This window comes from Gymnodraco acuticeps, unplaced genomic scaffold, assembly GCF_902827175.1.
Source record: "Gymnodraco acuticeps unplaced genomic scaffold, fGymAcu1.1, whole genome shotgun sequence".
NCBI classification, from domain to species: Eukaryota; Metazoa; Chordata; class Actinopteri; order Perciformes; family Bathydraconidae; genus Gymnodraco; species Gymnodraco acuticeps.
The window spans coordinates 141,788-160,478 of record NW_022991454.1 but is presented as its reverse complement, the minus strand read 5'-3'; the positions used below and the strand labels follow the sequence as shown (position 1 = coordinate 160,478).

The window sequence follows — 18,691 nt, the reverse complement described above, 5'->3', positions numbered from 1 at the left end:
CAGGGGAGCGAAGGAACACAAAGGAGCACAGCAGGAAGGGAGGTGGCTGGGTGCGGCAGGCAGAGGAGCAGGTCAGTTGGTCACTGGTGAGACCAGTGGTTCCCAACCTGGGGGGCGCGCCTCCCTTGGGGGGTACGCCAAAGATCGCAGGGGGGGGCGCCAGGCCTCAGATGATTTGAGGACAAATATCATATTTAGACTTTTTTGTGACATTTTTATTTATTTTCCAACAGGAGTTATTTGGGGGGGGGTTTGGGAGAAAAGGTTGGGAACCCCTGGTTTAGACGACGAACTGGCGAGTACTGGAAGAGGGAACCGGGTTTATATGCAGGTGTAGGTGAGCACAATCAGGATGACGAGCAGCCGCTGAGGAGGTGTGGCGGTAGTTCAGCCACGCCCAGGCAGGAAGACAGACAAAAACAATCACAGAGGGAAAAAAGAGGGAGGGAGAACCGTGGATCCTCACAGCCATAGTTTAGTTTCTGATTGGGTAAGTGAATTAAAGGCCTTGTGCCTCCCTTCCTCTTTCACTCTGCCTTGTTTGCAGTGAGACTCACACATCAGGAGAAACCTGACAGACTACTGCTTCGGGTAAGAGCTTATATGTGTTTATATGTAAAGATAAGAAAACCTTCTTACGTTTGTTCTGAGTTAACTTCAATATGTGAAGGAGCCTTGAATTGTAGTGTCTAGAAATGCTTCTTCATATAAGGTAGATGATTCTTGTTTTGTGAAATATGTGGGTTTCTTGTTGTGCCTCAACTGCACTGATTATGAATGTGTAGATAAGTATCAAGAGGCTACATATTCGAAAAAACAACAAACCTAATATACCAATGTCTGAATACCAATGCTGCTGTTGCGTTTTAGGATATGCATAAATATTACTTCCCTACAAAACTAACTTTCAGAATTACATGTAAGTGCTAATCTGTTCATAGTCAAAGATCATTCGTGTATTTTGGTTTCCATGGTGAAATATGTTTTTCTTTTTAATAAGCAGCCTCTTTAACCTGTTTTCACATGCACTTTGGTTAAAAGCACTCTTTGTCTTGCACCAGACTTCTGATCCTCACGGAACCGTCATTAAGGGAGCTGGGTGGTCACATCTTACATTTTTTTTGTTTAGTGTGTTCATAAACATGTTCAGAGCCCGAATCGATCAATTTAAACATGCAACAAACTACATTTTAAGCATCGTCACCAACAAAAAGAATGGCTTTAAATGGTGTTTATTAGTGAACATCTGAAGGAGCTTGTGGACAAACGGCATGTGATCACATTAGCTGACACTGAATGAATGTCTAGACACAATTACTTTAGTGCTACAAAAAAAAGTGCATTTACAATCTCTAATTTCTCTCTATACTGAATCAAACCTAGACCAAAATGGTGGACTGGGTCTTAAATCTCTTCCTGATATAATTAAAGTCCTGCTGACTGATCAGGGGTCATGTGGTGTCGTCTGCGGCACTGAAGCTCTTTCACAGGCCTCCATTGAAGCAGGAGACAGGGAATAGTTTCATTTTTACACCACTATGATTATATGTAGCGGCGTTTCTTTTCAAATTAAGATTTTGTGTTTAAAAGCATTACAGAAAGCAATATATTATTAACCAGTAGTTTCAAAACGTGATATATTGGGACTACTAAAATAATGGTCTTGTTGGGCTCAAATTTCAGTTAAAGAAACGACCCATTGCAGAATTACTTTTATTTTGTAGTACTACTTTATTTGTAACTTTTATTTTGTTTTCATTCACTTGTAACAAAGTCTACAAGTTTACTTAAATGTACCGGTATACTGTATATATTGAAGTAAATAATCTGAGTACTTCATCCATCCAATTTGACTTGACTTGACCAGTGGACAAAACAGAAGTGAATGTGCCTAAAGGGGAAGCCACTGATGTCTAAAGTTATGATGGTTATGGATTATATAACAATAAATAGGAAACGAGTATCAAATAGACAAAGCATTAATCTAGAAGAGGAAGCCTTGATTGGTTGATTCCCAAACATCATTTGCAGAACAAATAAACATGTCAACATATCTTGAGAACAAATAAATAAAAGTTGTGCTGATGATCCTGTCCTTTTTCCTCCCAACAGTCAAGATGTTTCTGTGCTGGTGCCTATCTCTGGTGGCTTTAATCCCTTTGACCACAAGCACCAACCCTGGAGTAAAGGTCAAGCTAACAGCTAAAGGCATTGAATATGGTAAGGTTTGTACTTTTAGTTTTAAATCGCTGATTTCTCCCGAGATGTAATCATCAATTTCCCTTGATTTCCCTAGGCAGACAACTGGCAGTGGCTTCGATCTTGCAGAAACTCAAAACCATCAAACTTGATGATATGTCAGGGAAAGTGAAGGTGTCTCCCATCGGCAAGGTCAAGTACAGCCTGACAAAGTAAGAAAGCAGTGCATTCATCACCGTCAGTCCTGAAAGTGGATACTTAAAGACGATTTGTGGGGTTTCCCCTTTTCTGTAATGTGCTATATAGGTTTGTGTGCATGTAAATGGTCTGCAAAGGCTAAAGTCCGAAGAGTTTGAGCGAGTTTTCTCACTCACACTTCCCCCCCTGTCTGAACTGGACTCCTTTGTGTACTTCTGTAACATAGTGACTGTTGGGGAATAATTTGCTAAGGTATTCAAACTTTGACACAGTTCATAATTTTCTCTTCTCACTGTCTCCTTTCCCATGGCATAGGTCTACAGCCTTGGGTATTGCTGCTATCTCTCTTAAGGAGGAGCAGCTTGGGCGCATTGTTGTTGAGACAGAGCACAAGCCGCCATGAGATAGTTTACTGTTCAGGGACGAAGGTTCCCTGGCGCCCATTCTTTTCTATGGACGACAGCTCTAGATTCAGGGTCCATATTGCTTTAGTCTCACTGATGAAGAATGTTGATTATTACACTCTGAACTAGTTAAAACCTCGAGCCGCAGAAGAGTTCTTCAGAATTGATGTGGCATCTCAACCGTGTGGTCAAACCGTGACCCGTGACATGTCTTGTCAGTTCTCCGGCCGTAACTCCAAATAAACCATCAGTGTGTCTGCCATCAAAGCTCCAGCTCTCCACGTGTCTCTTTGAGTCCTGACTCCTCCATTGCTTCAGAAGTTTCCCCCACAGTGACATCACTCTGTAGCACTCGCGCTTCTTCTATTAGCTAGAGCTCCAACACATTGTAATATTGGCTAAGGGGCAGGACATCTCTAAGCAGTTGACCAATCACAACAGAGCCGGCCAGCCAACCAATCAGAGCAGACTGGGCTCTGGTTTCAGACAGAGGGTAAAAAAGAGGTACTGCAGCACAGACAGTATGAGAACAATAAAGAGCTTTTTGAACATTAAAGCATGTAAACATGTCAAAGTAGAGACACAAAATACAAATATGGAACTGAAAATGAACTTTCATGTTGTCTTTATCAGCATGAAAATGGTGGATGTGGGATTGCCAACGGCTGCGCTGGATCTGGTGCCAGGGACCGGTGTCAAACTGTCCATTGTCAACACTTACTTCCGTTTGGAAGGAAACTGGCGGGTCAAGTACCTCTTTGTGTAAGTGAGAACAGATTTCTTCCTTAAAGGTCACCTATTATGCAAAGTCCACTTTTTCATGTCTTTGATACATCAACACAAAAAATAACATGTTGTGCATGTTATTTTCATCTAAAGTGACAGACAGAGAATCAGCACTTTTGAAACAGGGCTGAAACAGAGGGGATTATGGGTAATGCTGCAATGATCTGTTTGGTATTTGGAGCCAAACACTTCAGAGACATGTTTTGTATATATCTTAGACCTATAATATATGGATGAAAAATAGTATAATAGAGGACCTTTAAAGTTAAATATTTGGGGACATTCAAACCCCTAACCCTAATCCCACCCCTCTCTCAACAGAAAGGACAGCGGCTCTTTTAATTTGAACGCCAATGATATCAGTATCAGTACAAGTCTCTCCATCAAGACTGACCAGACAGGCCGACCTGCGGTCAATAGTCTCGACTGTGGAGCCAATGTTGGCAAGACAAGCATCCATTTTAAGGGTGGAGCCAGGTAAGAAAAAAAATAGAAACAACATTTGAACCAATTTGAAAGAATACCATTTTATTTTATTTTCGTGCTGCCATATTTCCTGTTTTTCATTTCAGTTGGTTGTACAATCTCTTCAGTAAATACATTGATAGTGCGATACGAAAAGCAATGCAGAAACAGGTGAGGACTGCTGGTACAGACACTAGTAGTTGGTTTCCAAACTGCTCTTTATCCATGTTGGGTTATTTTAAGAATATGTTCTCCATTCATAAATCACTGTGCAAATGTATTGTGTTTTGGAATTGTTTGTTGCAGATCTGCCCTCTGGTGGCCAATGCAGTATCTGATTTGAACAACAATTTGAAAACTCTCAATGGTAAAACATTATCTTCATGTCAAATATTTGTATGTTTCATTGATGCTGAATATGTGAGAGACTTTCTGTGTTATTGCAGTTCTAGCCAAGGTGGACAAGTTTGCAGAGATTGAATATTCCATGGTGGCATCGCCTGCAGTGTCAAAAACCTCCATAGACTTTGGCTTGAAGGTGAGAAACCATCCCGATGCTTTTGTTTGCTCGTTTGATTATTAAGGCTTCTGTACTGGAGCCTCAGCTTGGCAGAGATGGCAACAGTACACATATACTTTACTCAAGTAGAAGTACAGATACTCGTGTTTAAAAATACTAGATAGTAGAAGTACTGACTAAACTTCTTTACTCAAGTAAAAGTAAAGAAGTATGGGCTTTGAAATGTACTCAAGTAAAAAGTACCCATAACTAGCAGCTGTTTTAAAGAGTACCTGACCTCCCTTTATATTAATAGAACAATAATGTCATTGTTAGCTAATCAAATCAATCAAATCAAGTTTTATTTATATAGCACATTTATAAACGATTTTTGGTCGAGCCAAAGTGCTGTACATATAATAAAAATAGCCTACAGTAGAGACACTTTACAGCAAATACAACAGCACAGATTGTTCAGAATATCAGTATGAGAAAAACGACACCCTCTGTCCTTAGACCCTCACATCGTACAAGGAAAAACTTCCAGAGAAAACCCACAGTTTAAAGGGAAAATGGGAGAAACCTCAGGGAGAGCAACAGAGGAGGGATCCCTCTCCCAGGACGGACAGACGTGCAATAGATGCCGTGTGTAAATCGAAGAGATAATACGTTTTACAGCATATAGACCGAATGTTAGGAAATGCATGTGTCTGTAATAAGAAGATGAATCCACGAGGATGTCAGCTACAATCCTGTGGAAGCCATCAGGGAAGCAGCATGACGAGACCCAAGGCAGGACCGCAGAGACAGGTTCAGCCACGACCCGAAGTCCACGACTTAATCCAGAACTCAGGATAGAGGATCCAAGACACAGGACTACAGCAAGAGGATCAGCCTCGACTCCGGATCCCGGCGTAGATATAGATACAAAACAAGAAAAAAGATTTGGCTGGGTTAATCGGAACAAGAGAATACACAGACACAGACAGAGAGGGAAAAGGTCATTGGATAAAAGTTATTCTTGATAACCCTCTAGAAAGATCTCATGAACTTCCCCACTCAATCTATCAAGACCCGAGCAGTTCTATTAGATATAGATAAGAAACAGAGATAGGGAGCACAACAACCTATCTCTTCGTCAGATGCACTCCCCCGCTTATCTAAGCGACTCTGTACCCTGTTACCCTCTACAAGGCCATAGACCAGCAGAGGGGAAATGGGGGGTGGGTAAGGGTAAGGGTTTTTGAGAATAAACCGCAAGGGTCTAAAGCAGGGATGGGCAACTTTGATGGTGGTGGGGGCCACATCATTGATGTACTGGCCACCAGGGGGCCGCAGATTCACTTGGAACCAGAGGTTGCGCTAGACTTTTTCGCTGCCCGTCATTTTGACGGACAGGATCGTAAAACTTCCGTCAAAATCCAGAATTACCCGTCGGCATTTACACAACTCTGACGAGGGGGGGGGGGGAAGCATGCTCGTGAACTGACAACGGGGGGGAGGGACGGACAGTTCACATGCGCCGTGTTATGCATGGCCGCTGCACCTCGCGGGAGCGTGCACAACGTAAAGCGAAAACTCAGACATTTCAATGATTTGTACGGCACAGTTAGGTTTGGAAACGGTATAATTTCCTTTTTGGAGGGCATGCATAACATGGCATAACACCGGAGCCTCGCTGCGGGGAAACTTTGGCGCTGTTCCGAGTTTGTTCTAATCTGTCAAAATGACGGACTGCTTTCAGATTTTTACGTCATTGTTAAAAAAAACCCGTCATGGACGGAAAATATTCGGTTAACGCGACCTCTGCTTGGAACACACACACACAAAAATTCCATGTGTTGTATGTAATTATTAACAAATATACTAAGTCTGACATCTTCATTGAGATTTTACAATCAAAGGGAACATCCTCAAAAAATGGGAACATCCTCTAATAAGCTCAATAAACAAATATCAGTTCACAGAAATTGGATTTCATTTTTACAAGTGGCATGTTTGTATTGAACAGGTTATTAAACAGTGGAATAAAACTATTTTAAACTATTGGAAAGCACGGAAAATGTGTGTGTATTGAGATTAACCATTAGATGACATAAAGATGAAGTAATGAACACTAACCCAGACATTAGTTGTCTAACTTGAACCTAAAACACTTGTAGCCAGTCTCTGCATTCCCCTTATTCCACAATAAGGGGAATGTCAACACGCCCGCACTCTGCTGTTCCTCAGCGCCGCACCCCCTCCCTCCCGCTGAAATTATGAATGAAAAGCGTAGTAATCATATAACACGGCAGGGTCCGTGACAGTTTGTTTTCATCTGATTTCAAATAAACAAAGTCTTGGTTTTAAGAATATTAAACTTGTTTAGCCAAATTCAGATGATAAAAACAACTTTTAAGCTTGTAAAGGCATAATTACAAGCGGCAACTTAACGTCACAGCAGGCATAACAACAGCCGGTGTTTCTTGTGAGGGTTTCCCCGGGAAACAAACACAATACACACAAATGCGTCACAGATTATTTCGTGGTATTTGAAATCATCTACGCAGCTCGCGACGTAACTAGGAGTCTAGTGGACGGTATCAGTACTACAAGTAAAAAAAATATATTTTTTTGAATTTTTTTTGAATTAATTACGTTGTTTATAAATTAATCTGAGGGCCGCAAAAAGAGGAGGTGGGGGCCGCATGCGGGCCGCCATTTACCCATCCCTGGTCTAAAGGGAAAAAAGATTAAATATAAGGTACTATATTTTAAGTAATCCTATCTACTATTCCTATATTCAAATAATGTATAAACTATTTAAAAAATACTTTATGAAATCCTATGTTATGTTATAAATATTAAAATAAAGAACTAAATAAATAAATAACTAAATGAATAAATAGATAATTAAACAAAAGCCAAAGAGAAAAAGTGAGTTTTAAGTGTTGATTTAAAAAACCCCAGGGTCTGGGCCGACCTCACATGGAGGGGCAAAGTATTCCAGAGCCTAGGGCCAGCCGCTGCAAAAGCTCGATGCCCTCAGGTTTTAAGCCTGGTCTTAGGCACTATCAACAGCAGCTGATCAGCCGACCTTAAGGCTCTGCCTGGGGTGTAGCGATGGAGGAGTTCAGCTATATAGGCAGGAGCCAGCCCATTTAGGGCTTTAAAAACAAATAAAAGGAGTTTAAAATCTATTCTGAACCGAACTGGAAGCCAGTGCAATGAAGCCAGAATTGGGGTGATATGGTCGCGCTTTTTATGGCCAGTGAGAAGACGTGCAGCTGCATTCTGAACTAGCTGGAGGCGTCTAATTGAGGCCTGGTCCATACCCACATACAGAGCGTTGCAGTAATCCAGTCTCGAGGTAACAAAGGCGTTAATAACCCTTTCTAGGTCTTTAAAAGATAAAAACGACTTGATCTTAGCCAATAGTCGTGTTTTGAAAAAGCAGGTCTTGACTACAGTGCTAACCTGCTTATCAAATGTAAAGGCGCTGTTAAAGGTCACTCCAAGGTTCATGACAGAGGGGAAGATATTTTTATTGAGGGAGCCCAGAATATCAACCGGGGAGACTGTTGGTTGGGGTCCAAAAAAGAATGAATGTTTCCATGCTGAACAATGGCAACATGACAATGTTTTCATTGGTCCCTCTTCTTTAGAGAAGACCAGGAAATTATGGATACACGGATCGTGTTCAAATCAATAGGCACGCAATGACTCTAAATAATAATGATCACGCCACCAAACACACATTCAGACTAAAGGAACCAGCTGTTTGGAAAATGTGAGAAGTACAGGTATTTGGGTTCAACATGTAAGAAGTAGAAAGTAAAGGTATTTGGGTTCAACATGTAAGAAGTAAAAGTAAAAAGTCGTCAGAAAAATAAGTAGTGGAGTAAAGTACTGATACCAGAAAAATGTACTTAAGTACAGAAAGAAAGTATTTGTACTCCACTACTTCCCACCTCTGCAGCTTGGTTATTAAGAAATAGACAGTCATGGTTACGTTGCAAATGTTCTGTTTCTGCTGTTTCTTTGTCTTTTAGGGTGAATTCTACAACATCGGGAAGCATCAGGAGCCTCCCTTTTCCCCCGCAGTCTTTTCCCTGCCGCCCCAGATCAACAACATGTTGTACATCGGCGTTTCCTCCTTCACCATCGAATCTGCGGCCTTCGTCTACAACACAGCTGGAGCCCTCAGCCTGTACATCACTGATGACATGGTGAGCTGAATCCTCCTGATTCACTCATCAATGTTCTTACATGACGTCACAATGATATTCAACCTTTCTGACTCTCAACAGATCCCACAAGGCTTTCCCATCCGACTCAACACCAGAGCGTTTGGAGTTTTCATCCCGCAGGTGAAAACAGATTCTACTCATTTGATACAAAGCATTGTCTTTATAGATTGGTGCAGGGATGACGTATTTGTGTAGGCCGACGCAGAAGTTAGCATCGCAAGGACTCCCCTCGCCAAAAAGCAATGAGATTTTTCCATTGGATTTCAGTGTATTGCAGAACATTTTATATGTGGCAAACACACCTTTATAATACTAACATGTTTTGTTCAGCACGATAATATCTACATTATTATGATTGAAGCATAATTGAAATCACCGGAAGCTAAAAGCTATTGTTAGGCTACATCATAGGTACATTGCTGCAGATCACCACCGCTAAAGCCCCTGTCACACTGTCCCGAAATTGACACCCGATGGACACACGAATATGGAATTGTGAATTTCGCACGAAGATGGCCCCGAACCACACACGAAGGCAACATTTACATTACATTTAAGATATACAACTGCAACGAAAGTAACACAAACAATTATGTTACAGTACTATGATACTGTACTGATATTTTCAGACTTTGTTCTTTACTTTATCCGTCGTTATATGTAGAAAATATTACCTTTTCTCCGTAATGTTGTTTCCATAACAACAACAACTTCCTGTCAACTGTCCTGCAAAATAATATATTATATCCTTTTTAGTTTCACAGAACACAAATTGGGTTATTTACATAATATGTTTACATGATTTTGTTGTGCAATAAAATACACGATAAAGGAAATGTTCAAATTCGGCTGTGATCGTAGCAACATCGGGCCATTCGTGAGGGCATCTTAAGCCTTCGTATGACCGCCGGTGGAGTTTCTCAGGCTCCGGCAGCAACTTCGTGAGCGGTGGCAAAATCTTTGGCATGTCAAAAAATTGCCAAAGGACCTTGCGAAGGTTCATTTTCGTGTTGAATTCGTGTGTCAATTTTGCCCTTCGTTGTTGTTATCATCGTGCCATCGGGCATTCGCCCCGATCAGAGTGAGGGCGAATGCACCGATGATAACACGAAGATGACACGACTTGACAAGATGCCCTCATGAGTGCCTTACGAAGTTGCCGCTCACGAAGTTGCTGCCGGAGCCTGAGAAACTCCACCGGCGGTCATACGATGGCTTAGATGCCCTCACGAATGGCCCGATGTTGCTACGATCACAGCCGAATTTGAACATTTCCTTTATCGTGTGTCCATCGGGTGTCAATTTCGGGACAGTGTGACAGGGGCTTAAGCTAAAAGCGCCTAATGTTCTGCGTGATGACGTTCAGTAGTCTCTTTTAGACACTTGTTAGCAACCGTTGTTTATAAGACACAAAGGAACTTCTGACATTCACAAGTGGGTTATTTACTGACCTTATTTATGTCAAAGAATAAAACTTAAAAATCTCTTAAGCTTATGTTTACAACAGACCTTATTTCAGGCATCTAACCATTCAAAAATGTTTTAAAGTAAAGACGAGTTTTCCGGGTTTTAGGGCTAATTTCTGCACCAGTCTATTAGGGATTTGTTAGGGATTAATTTTGTCTTTACTCCTAGACATTTAACCTTATTTTGTGTGTTGACATTTACAACCATCCCTGCTTCTAATCTCCCGTAAGGAATGTGTTAATGCAGTCATATGTTGATACTAGGGTTTATGGCCTGACACCAGTAGGCACAAGGGGGGTTTTCTAAGCTCCAGAGACGTGAGAGACATCTCCTGTGTCTGCAGATGTGTTTACGCCCATCCCCAATATGTGGATTTGACTCTCTGTAAACTAGTTAAAAGGTCTACCAAGATGCGAGGCTGATCAGATTTGACATGGCAAACCACCCGTGCAGTCAGAACCTTTGACTGTGTGACTTGTGATGTGAATTTCTCCGGCCGATGCTTGTATTAAATATCAGTGTTTGACATCAGAACTCCTGCTCGTCCCGTGTCTCCTTCATGAGTCGGTGACTCCCACTGCATTGCTACACAGAAGTTTCCTCCACAAATATTTGTCAGCTATATATTTGCTTTTCAGGTTGCTAAGCGTTTCCCAGGTCTGATGATGAAACTGCTGGTGAAGACGGTGAAAACTCCCGTCATCACGTTTGAACCCAACAACGCAACAGTTCAGAGCTTTGCCTCAGTGACAGCTTACGCTATCCAACCCAACGCCACACTTACGCCTCTCTTTGTCCTGAACTTGGTAGGTTACACAGCTGGTGTGATAAATAAAAAGCCATTTGTTTGGTTCTACGTTGGGAACTGTCTCACTATATTGTCTTACAGGACTCCAGTGTCAGCGCCCGAGTGTTTGTCAGTGGAACGAGGTTGGCCGGAGCTGTCACCCTAAACAAGTGAGTAACTAAAAATAAAAAAAGGGGCCAAAAGGTCTTTGTGAAGACGAGCATGACCGTTTAATTTGCCTCATTTGCACAGAATGGATCTGACCCTGGGGACGAGCTATGTCGGAGACTTTCAGGTGAGAACTCATTCTAACACAAGTCACAGTGTGCACATTCAGTACCGACATAACTAACGAACCCTAACACTAACCTGCAGGTCGGTTCGCTCGACAGCATCTTCCAAATGGTCCTCAAAATGGTGGTGATACCTAGAATGAATGGTGAGATCTTGCATTATCACTTTGTACTCTATATGAAATACAGAGACTCGACTTGATGAGAAGACTGACAGATTGAAATGTGAACGCAACAGACTGTGACACTTTTTTGCATTTTAATATTGTCCACTGTACTGCAGGTTAAGTCTTCAGAAACTAAATTAAAATGCCATTTTCATTTGAAAATCGACAGAAAATTGCATTTTATTTTAAATTGCGACTTACATAACTATTTCAGGAATAGTAAATCATACTCAAATAATAAAAAATTAATTATAAATATTTAAAATACACATAAATACATGGGAAATGTAAGATGTAGAGTGAGGTTTCATTTTACATTATCCAAAAAAAAGAGGCCCCTATGGGATTCCATAAAAGACAGAAAGGCAAACTTTTTCATATTTATTTAATCGTGTTGCATATTGCTAGTGTGCATTTTCATATAAATGATATTGAACCAGTTTTAAAGTCATAATTTGTCCCCTTACATTTTTCAGTTAAATCTTATGTGTTGCATTTTTTATTTTTTAAGCAATTTAATCTGCATTTAATGCATGAAATGTCCTATACACTTAAAACCTAATATAACACTTTTGCTATTATATCATGACCACGTTTCCCACATTAGATTTTTGGGACTAGTTTTTCTAAATGTCTGCATTTTGCTTCATAGTTCAACTTGCAAAGGGATACCCTCTTCCGACACTTGGAAAGATGAAGCTGGTGAACACTCAGCTGCTGGTCCTGAAGGTCAGACTGTTTCCTATAAAGCTGTATTTATTATATGACATGGATTTTTACGAGGGCCAATAACTCGGAAGAAAACATCTTAAATATCCAGACAATCAACTGAATTATTTGATTTTTAAGCTGTTCTTAATTTTGGTTTATTTCTCTCTAGGACTACGTGATGATTGGGACCGATGTTCAGTTCACGAGTTGAGTGCCATTTCTGGAAGCTTCCAATTCTGCACCATGAAGACACAATCACAGTTCATCATGTAGAAATATTACCGTCAAATGCTGATCACCTGTTCGGGATATCAACCCAGGTGTTCATGCTGCTTTTCTATTAAATATGAACCTCATATACAATGTAGATAGGGCACAGTCTGCTGGACAAGGTTTGCACCTTTTTTTTTAAACAATAAACTCCTTTTAAAGCGGATCAGCACTCTCTGCTGCCAACTTTATGAACAATTTATAACTCAAAGGTTTCTGATTTTGTTTCAATCAGGAGAGACGGTTTTGATGTAAGAATACATAGGCTATTTATTGCTAGGAATACACAAATTAATGTAATGAAGTTTTGACGATTAGGCCCCGTTGTGCAGGAGTATCATTCGGGAGGGGAGAACCGATCCGATTAAACCCCCCGGGGTCTAGAGACACTGGTGGTGGTGAATGGATAGTTGGGTTCGGTCTGAAGGGGAGGGGCTTAGCTTCACCCTGGATTCAGAGGGACAGGAGGTGAAAAGGGGTGCGTCGAGTCACCTGAAATGACAGCTCTCAGAGGGGGGAGAGCAGATTTAAAAGGTTTAGCGGAGCGCTATGATAGGCTTGTGAGAATAGAGCGAAGTGATTGGTTAACCTGGAGAGTGACGCCCCCGATCACTTATTGAGAGGAGAGAGAGTAGTAACATAGCATAGTGAATGAGTAAAGAAGGTCTTCCTGGTTGAACTTGCGCTGAGCTTCATATCTCACAGAGTGATGTGCTCACAAATGTGCTGATTCATGACTTTTCTGTAGCAGATTTGAGAGCCGTAGGAAAATAATTATGACAACAGTACAACAAATATTAGGTCACGGTAGTTTGTGTTAAACACACGTTATAATTTACATCATCCAAACCAGTTGTATCTTCCTAAAGGGACGGTTCACACAAAAATTAAAAAATACTTCTTTTACTTTTAATGCCATTTTTTTTATCTAAATTGTTTTGATGTGAGTTTCTGTTTATAGAGCTATCGCAGGAGAGGTAAGTCTGCCTTCTCTTGAATATAAACAAACTTTCCAGCACTCAGTTCGTTGTGCTCAAAGCCAGTGGTGTTTTCTCCTGGAGGCCAAGGGAAGCCAGGCTTCCCCTGTTTTTTCGGATTGTAGTTATATCATTTTTATAAATAAAAACACTTCGTTTAGTTTCGGAAATTCTTTGTTGTGTGTTGCTGCCGGCTCATCTCTCCCCCATTCTCATTGAGTATTTTACAAATAGTGAAACAGCGCCCCTCTAGATGTTATGGTGAAACAGTAGATTGCACTCACTGTTGCGAGAGGAGGCCAGCCGAAATTGGCTTCCCTTGGTGAAAAAAAAATGGAGGGATTGACCAATCAGACAAGGCTCACGTGATGCCCCTGCCAACCTGTGATTAGTCAGGGCCATGCCAAGGGAAGCCAGAGGCGGCTGGCTTCCCTTGCCTCACAATCCAATCAAATCGCATCAACTTAGTGTTGCAGTGACGCATCCTAAAATCCGGAAGTAAGCTGCGCTCGGTTTCCCTCCACAAAAAAGCAATGGGATTTCTCCATAGGATTTTGGAAAATAGCTCGAAATAAGGTCAGTGGAAAACCAACCTGTTAGATAAATGCACGTTTTGTTCAGTCGGATAATATCCACATGTCTACCCTACTTTTATAATTTTCGAATCATAAATCTAATCGATAGAAGATAGATAGCGTCACTGCACCACTCTCACCGCCGTTAGAAAGTAGCAAGCAACTGAAGCAAGTGCAATTATGGAGGGTGGAGATGTGGAGTATTTAATCAAAAATAATTGTACTAAACTTCCGCTACAGCAGCAACACCAAATAAAATCTGATGACAGGCCGATGCCCAAACTGGAGCTGTGTACAGCGAGGAAAAAAGGAGCGAATCGGACGTAAAACGTTAAAGGTCTCCTGATTTAGTTTGTGAATGAATGCTTATTAGAGTTTGGGCTGGAGAGTGCGTGCGGACCTGTCGGTTAGATAACAGGCGTGTGTAAGTCCTGCATCTGTATGATACAAATGTGTGTAAAATGATACCGGGTGCTGTAATCACTCATCTGGTTACGTTATTACATTGACCACCACACCCCCGACCCAAAAGAAAGGACATATTATTGGCTTCCCCTAATTTTTTTCCCACGCCACGCAACTGCTCAAAGCCCCAATGAAACACATTTTAATAAAACTCACCAACACAATGTCTCGTTCCAGAAATCGAGACACAGACATTGTTGTGAGCAGTTTGTTGTAGGAACTATTTTCTTTTTGCCAAATTACACGTGCCAATGTGATGAAAGAAGCGTGCAGCCAGGGCCGCCTTAATGCACGGGCTGACCTGGGCTGAAGCCCATGGGCCTACGGAGATCAGGGGCCTATCATGAGCCAATAAAAAAGTTTTAAAAAAAATTTAAATTAAAAAAAAAAAAGTTTTTTATTTCGGATGTTTTTAAAAAAACATTTAAATAAACAAAGTCTTGGCTTTCAGAATATGAAACTTTTATTTCCAAAATCACACGATAAATACATTTTTGAAGCTTGTAAAGGGAAGATGACAGCTCTCACTCCCCCTCCCTCCGGCTGAAATTATGAATGTAAGCGTATAGTAATCATAGATAACACGGCAGGGTCCGTTACAGTTTGTTTTCATCTGGTTTCAAATAAACAAAGTCTTGGCTTTCAGAATATTAAACTTGTTTCGGCAAATTCAGATGATAAATACAACGTTGAAGCTTGTAACGGCATAATTACAAGCGGAGAACGGAGTAACTTGACGTCACAGCAGGCATAACAACAGCCGGTGTTTCTCGTGAGTGTTTTCCCCAGGAAACAAACACAATACACACAAACGCAAAAATACACAAACACACACGTATACACACACACACACACACACACACACACACACACACACACACACACCACACACACACACACACACACACACACACACACACACACACACGTGAGCTTCCCCCAGACCAGTAATCCAAACGAAAATATCTTCCCTCCGTAGTATTTTGATCATTTGCTCCGCTAATCAATCAGATCGATGGATTCCAGAGATTTTTCTCAAAAATGATGACTCCGTAACAGTCAATGGGCACTACTTCATAGCGAATCAGAATGAGAATATGTTTCACATGTGACTTATTCAAATTGCGAGTGATTGAGTTACAGATGAAGGTTGTTTAGGAGAAAAAGTTTGAGAAGAAAAAGTTTGAGAGTGGCGCTCGGGAAAGGAAATTGTTGAGGGAAAAGGAGTTTCGAGACAAGCAGCTATTACAAAAAATGCCGAAGCTTACAGGTTGTTTTAAACCTGTAGGCCAGGATGAGGAGGAAGGAGGACAGATGAGTTCTGTACCGAGCAGTAGCGGTGCCGGCCGTGGGGCCTCAGAGCCAAGTAGGCCGTCTGGTTCTGATAGCGATGGAGTAGCTGGAGTAGCGGGAGAGGAAAAACAGACAGGAGGGATGTTGGAGGAGATGGAGAGGACGACGAGGACTTGCTACGTGGAGGGGAGCCAACGGCAACCAGACAAATACACGAGGGATGTCCGATACGTCTCTCATCTGGAGGAGAGGACCAGGCGCGCGTAGAGCAGAGTGGAGAAGTGCGATCACAGAGCCTGCCGAGGCTATAAATGACTTTGATTTGTTGTTTAAATAGGGGGCCTACAAAACCTATCAGCCCCAGGGCCTGATGGCAGGTTAAGGCGGGCCTGCGTGCAGCGACTCATAGACGAGAAGCTGGTGCTCAATCGTTGATGGGTGAAGTTAGGTTGAAAGAAAATAGTTCCTCCATTAATCCGCTCACAAGACATGTCGTGTTTTCTGATAAAAAGGCACTGCTCTCGAGTTTTTCCAAATATTTCTTTTTGGAGCTTAGAGCAGCACAAGTTCCACCTAGTTGTTATTTTATTAGAGAGTCGTCAGTTCAATATGTAAATAAACACACTTAGTACTGACAGTTTAAATAACATATTGCAGTTTTAATAGCTCATCACAACAGTCCAATGTGACCAAGAGTCCATGAAATACAGCCACAGTGTGTCTTCCAAGAAAATATGGCGGTGCTCTAGCTCCCCCATCTTTCCAGTGGTTTCTCTTGTTTCCATCATGGGCCTGTTTCGGTCATGGTTGTGTTTGAGGACACATATTCATCGTAGTTCTTCACCGTCTCTCTCAGGGAGCTGTGACTGAGGGCTCGGCCTCACAAAATCTATATCAGAGAGACAAACCATAAAGAGTGAGTGATTGAATGATGGAAGTACCAGATAAAGCCTTAAAGCTCTTGATGATTGTTACTGACTTTGCTTTGACATGTTTTAAAGGTGGGGTAGGTAATTTTGGAGAAACCAGCTCGAGTGCGCTAGAATTTGAAAATACACAGCCGGAACAAACCTGCCACTTCCTTACAGAGCCCCTCCTCCAACACACACGAACGCGCACATGACCAATGAGGGCACGAGATAAGTTTGTGCACAGATGGAAGGCTGACAGGCAGGTAGGCCATCCAGTTACTTTAGCCGGGCCGGCTCAGATGATTGGTCGTGCTTTTTACAGTATTACGGCTTCCACAGATGACATTTTTTTATGTATTTTTGTCAAAGCACTTAAGATATTCATTGCTATCAAGATGTTAAGAGCATTCCATGGAATATAACAAAAAGTGTATCTCGAGCCGGTTTCTCAAACGTACCTACCCCACCTTTAATTGTTTTTATATAGTAGTTGGTTACAGTAGTAGCAGAGTTCATGATAATGAGTTTTACATTATTGTATTAAAACACTGGCATTTAAGCAACTTTAATGCCCAGAAGTTGATGCAATACTGCCTTAAGCCTCAAGGGGGCCGCAGTGCACCATCAGCTTGGCAAAGCATTAGGTAGAAACCCTACTCTGATACCTCATTCACACCAACGGTGTTTCATATGTATATATAAGGTTTCTGCTCATGGTGAAGCAACGTGTCTGCGTGTTAAGGTGGAACCTGAGCATTCACGTTGATCACCTCTCATTATAACTCATTATAAATCTATAAAACTATAAATATTAAACTTTACTTCACGTGTTCATTTGAGAACAGCTGTTACATACCTGGGTGAAGGTTACAGTTCATTTAAATGAAAGATACAACGTTACTCCACACTCATGGTTCAGTTCACGCAAACGGTTACGTCATGACGCAAACGATGACGCAACGACGCATTACCAGTCGGACTCTGGGCGGTGTGAAAAGAGCCAGAGCTAAACCGAAGAACCGGTTCTGAACCTGAAAAGCTCTAGCACGGAGCTTGAACCGGAGTTGCGTTGGTGTGAATGAGTAACACATTTATGGCGCGTTTCCACTGCAGCGGGTAGCTCGCTTTAAGCGTGCCGAGCCGTGCGGGGCCCGTTTTTGGTTGCATTTCCACTTGGCCTAGTTTTGGCCCGGGGCTACTTTTTCACCTTTTTTCTGGCCCGACTAAATCGTGGTTCTAGGGCCAGGAACAACCAGGCTGAGTCGGGCTGAGTATGCTAAACTAGAGAGAGAATCGCTGGCAAGGGGGCTACAACTACAACAAGATGAACATATTTGACCGTGATTTAATTGTAATACACGTTTCAAAATGATGCCGAAGTAACAACATACTGATACCGGTTAGTAAAAACCATGAATTAATGCTTTGACAAGTCTGCAGACAGACGGCAGGCGAAAAACCCTTTTAAAATGCGTGTTTTCTAAACGGAGCTTGGCTAAGCTAACGTTATATATGCTCCGACCGTCCACACTCACAACAACGGCCTACAGACATAAATAAACCAGCGACTGTATTCGCCATGACACAGACAGTCTGTGGTTTGTACTTGTTTAACTTTTGTCTAGTTTCTGAACAGATATGAAGAGCTGTGAGCTCCGAGTGCTAAGAGCTAACGGCTGTGTTGTTTTTCTGGGGCTCTCATTGAAGATGACGTCACGGCTCCGCCTACACTGCGTTACTATAGTAACTGCCCCAGTTCCTAAACTGTAATGGAAACGCAGCATTAAAGTGAGCCGGGCCTAATAAGGCCTAACCAAACCGAGCGAGGCCGAGCGAGGCCTGCAGTGGAAACGCGCCATTAGACTAGTGTGTACATTTGTTGCTGAATTTAGCTGAAAATGCAGAAAAAGCTGAATATGTTATTAGCTGAATGGTCTCTGTAGCTGCTTTAAGCTACAAAAACCAAGAAAGTATGTTGCTGAACTTAGCGGA

General features: G+C 41.8%; 1 protein-coding gene across 1 annotated transcript; it reads left to right on the top strand.

The window, feature by feature from the left end:
- Positions 1-461: 461 nt before the first annotated feature.
- LOC117532956 (bactericidal permeability-increasing protein-like) lies at positions 462-12,689 on the top strand. The gene is made up of 16 exons (XM_034196574.1): positions 462-591; positions 2,113-2,220; positions 2,297-2,411; positions 3,435-3,563; positions 3,909-4,064; positions 4,160-4,223; positions 4,359-4,419; positions 4,499-4,590; positions 8,586-8,762; positions 8,844-8,903; positions 10,889-11,056; positions 11,140-11,207; positions 11,290-11,332; positions 11,413-11,476; positions 12,150-12,226; positions 12,378-12,689. Exons 2-16 carry the CDS (start codon positions 2,118-2,120, stop codon positions 12,417-12,419), a joined length of 1,419 nt encoding a protein of 472 aa, XP_034052465.1. The 5' UTR covers positions 462-591; positions 2,113-2,117; the 3' UTR covers positions 12,420-12,689.
- Positions 12,690-18,691: the final 6,002 nt, after the last annotated feature.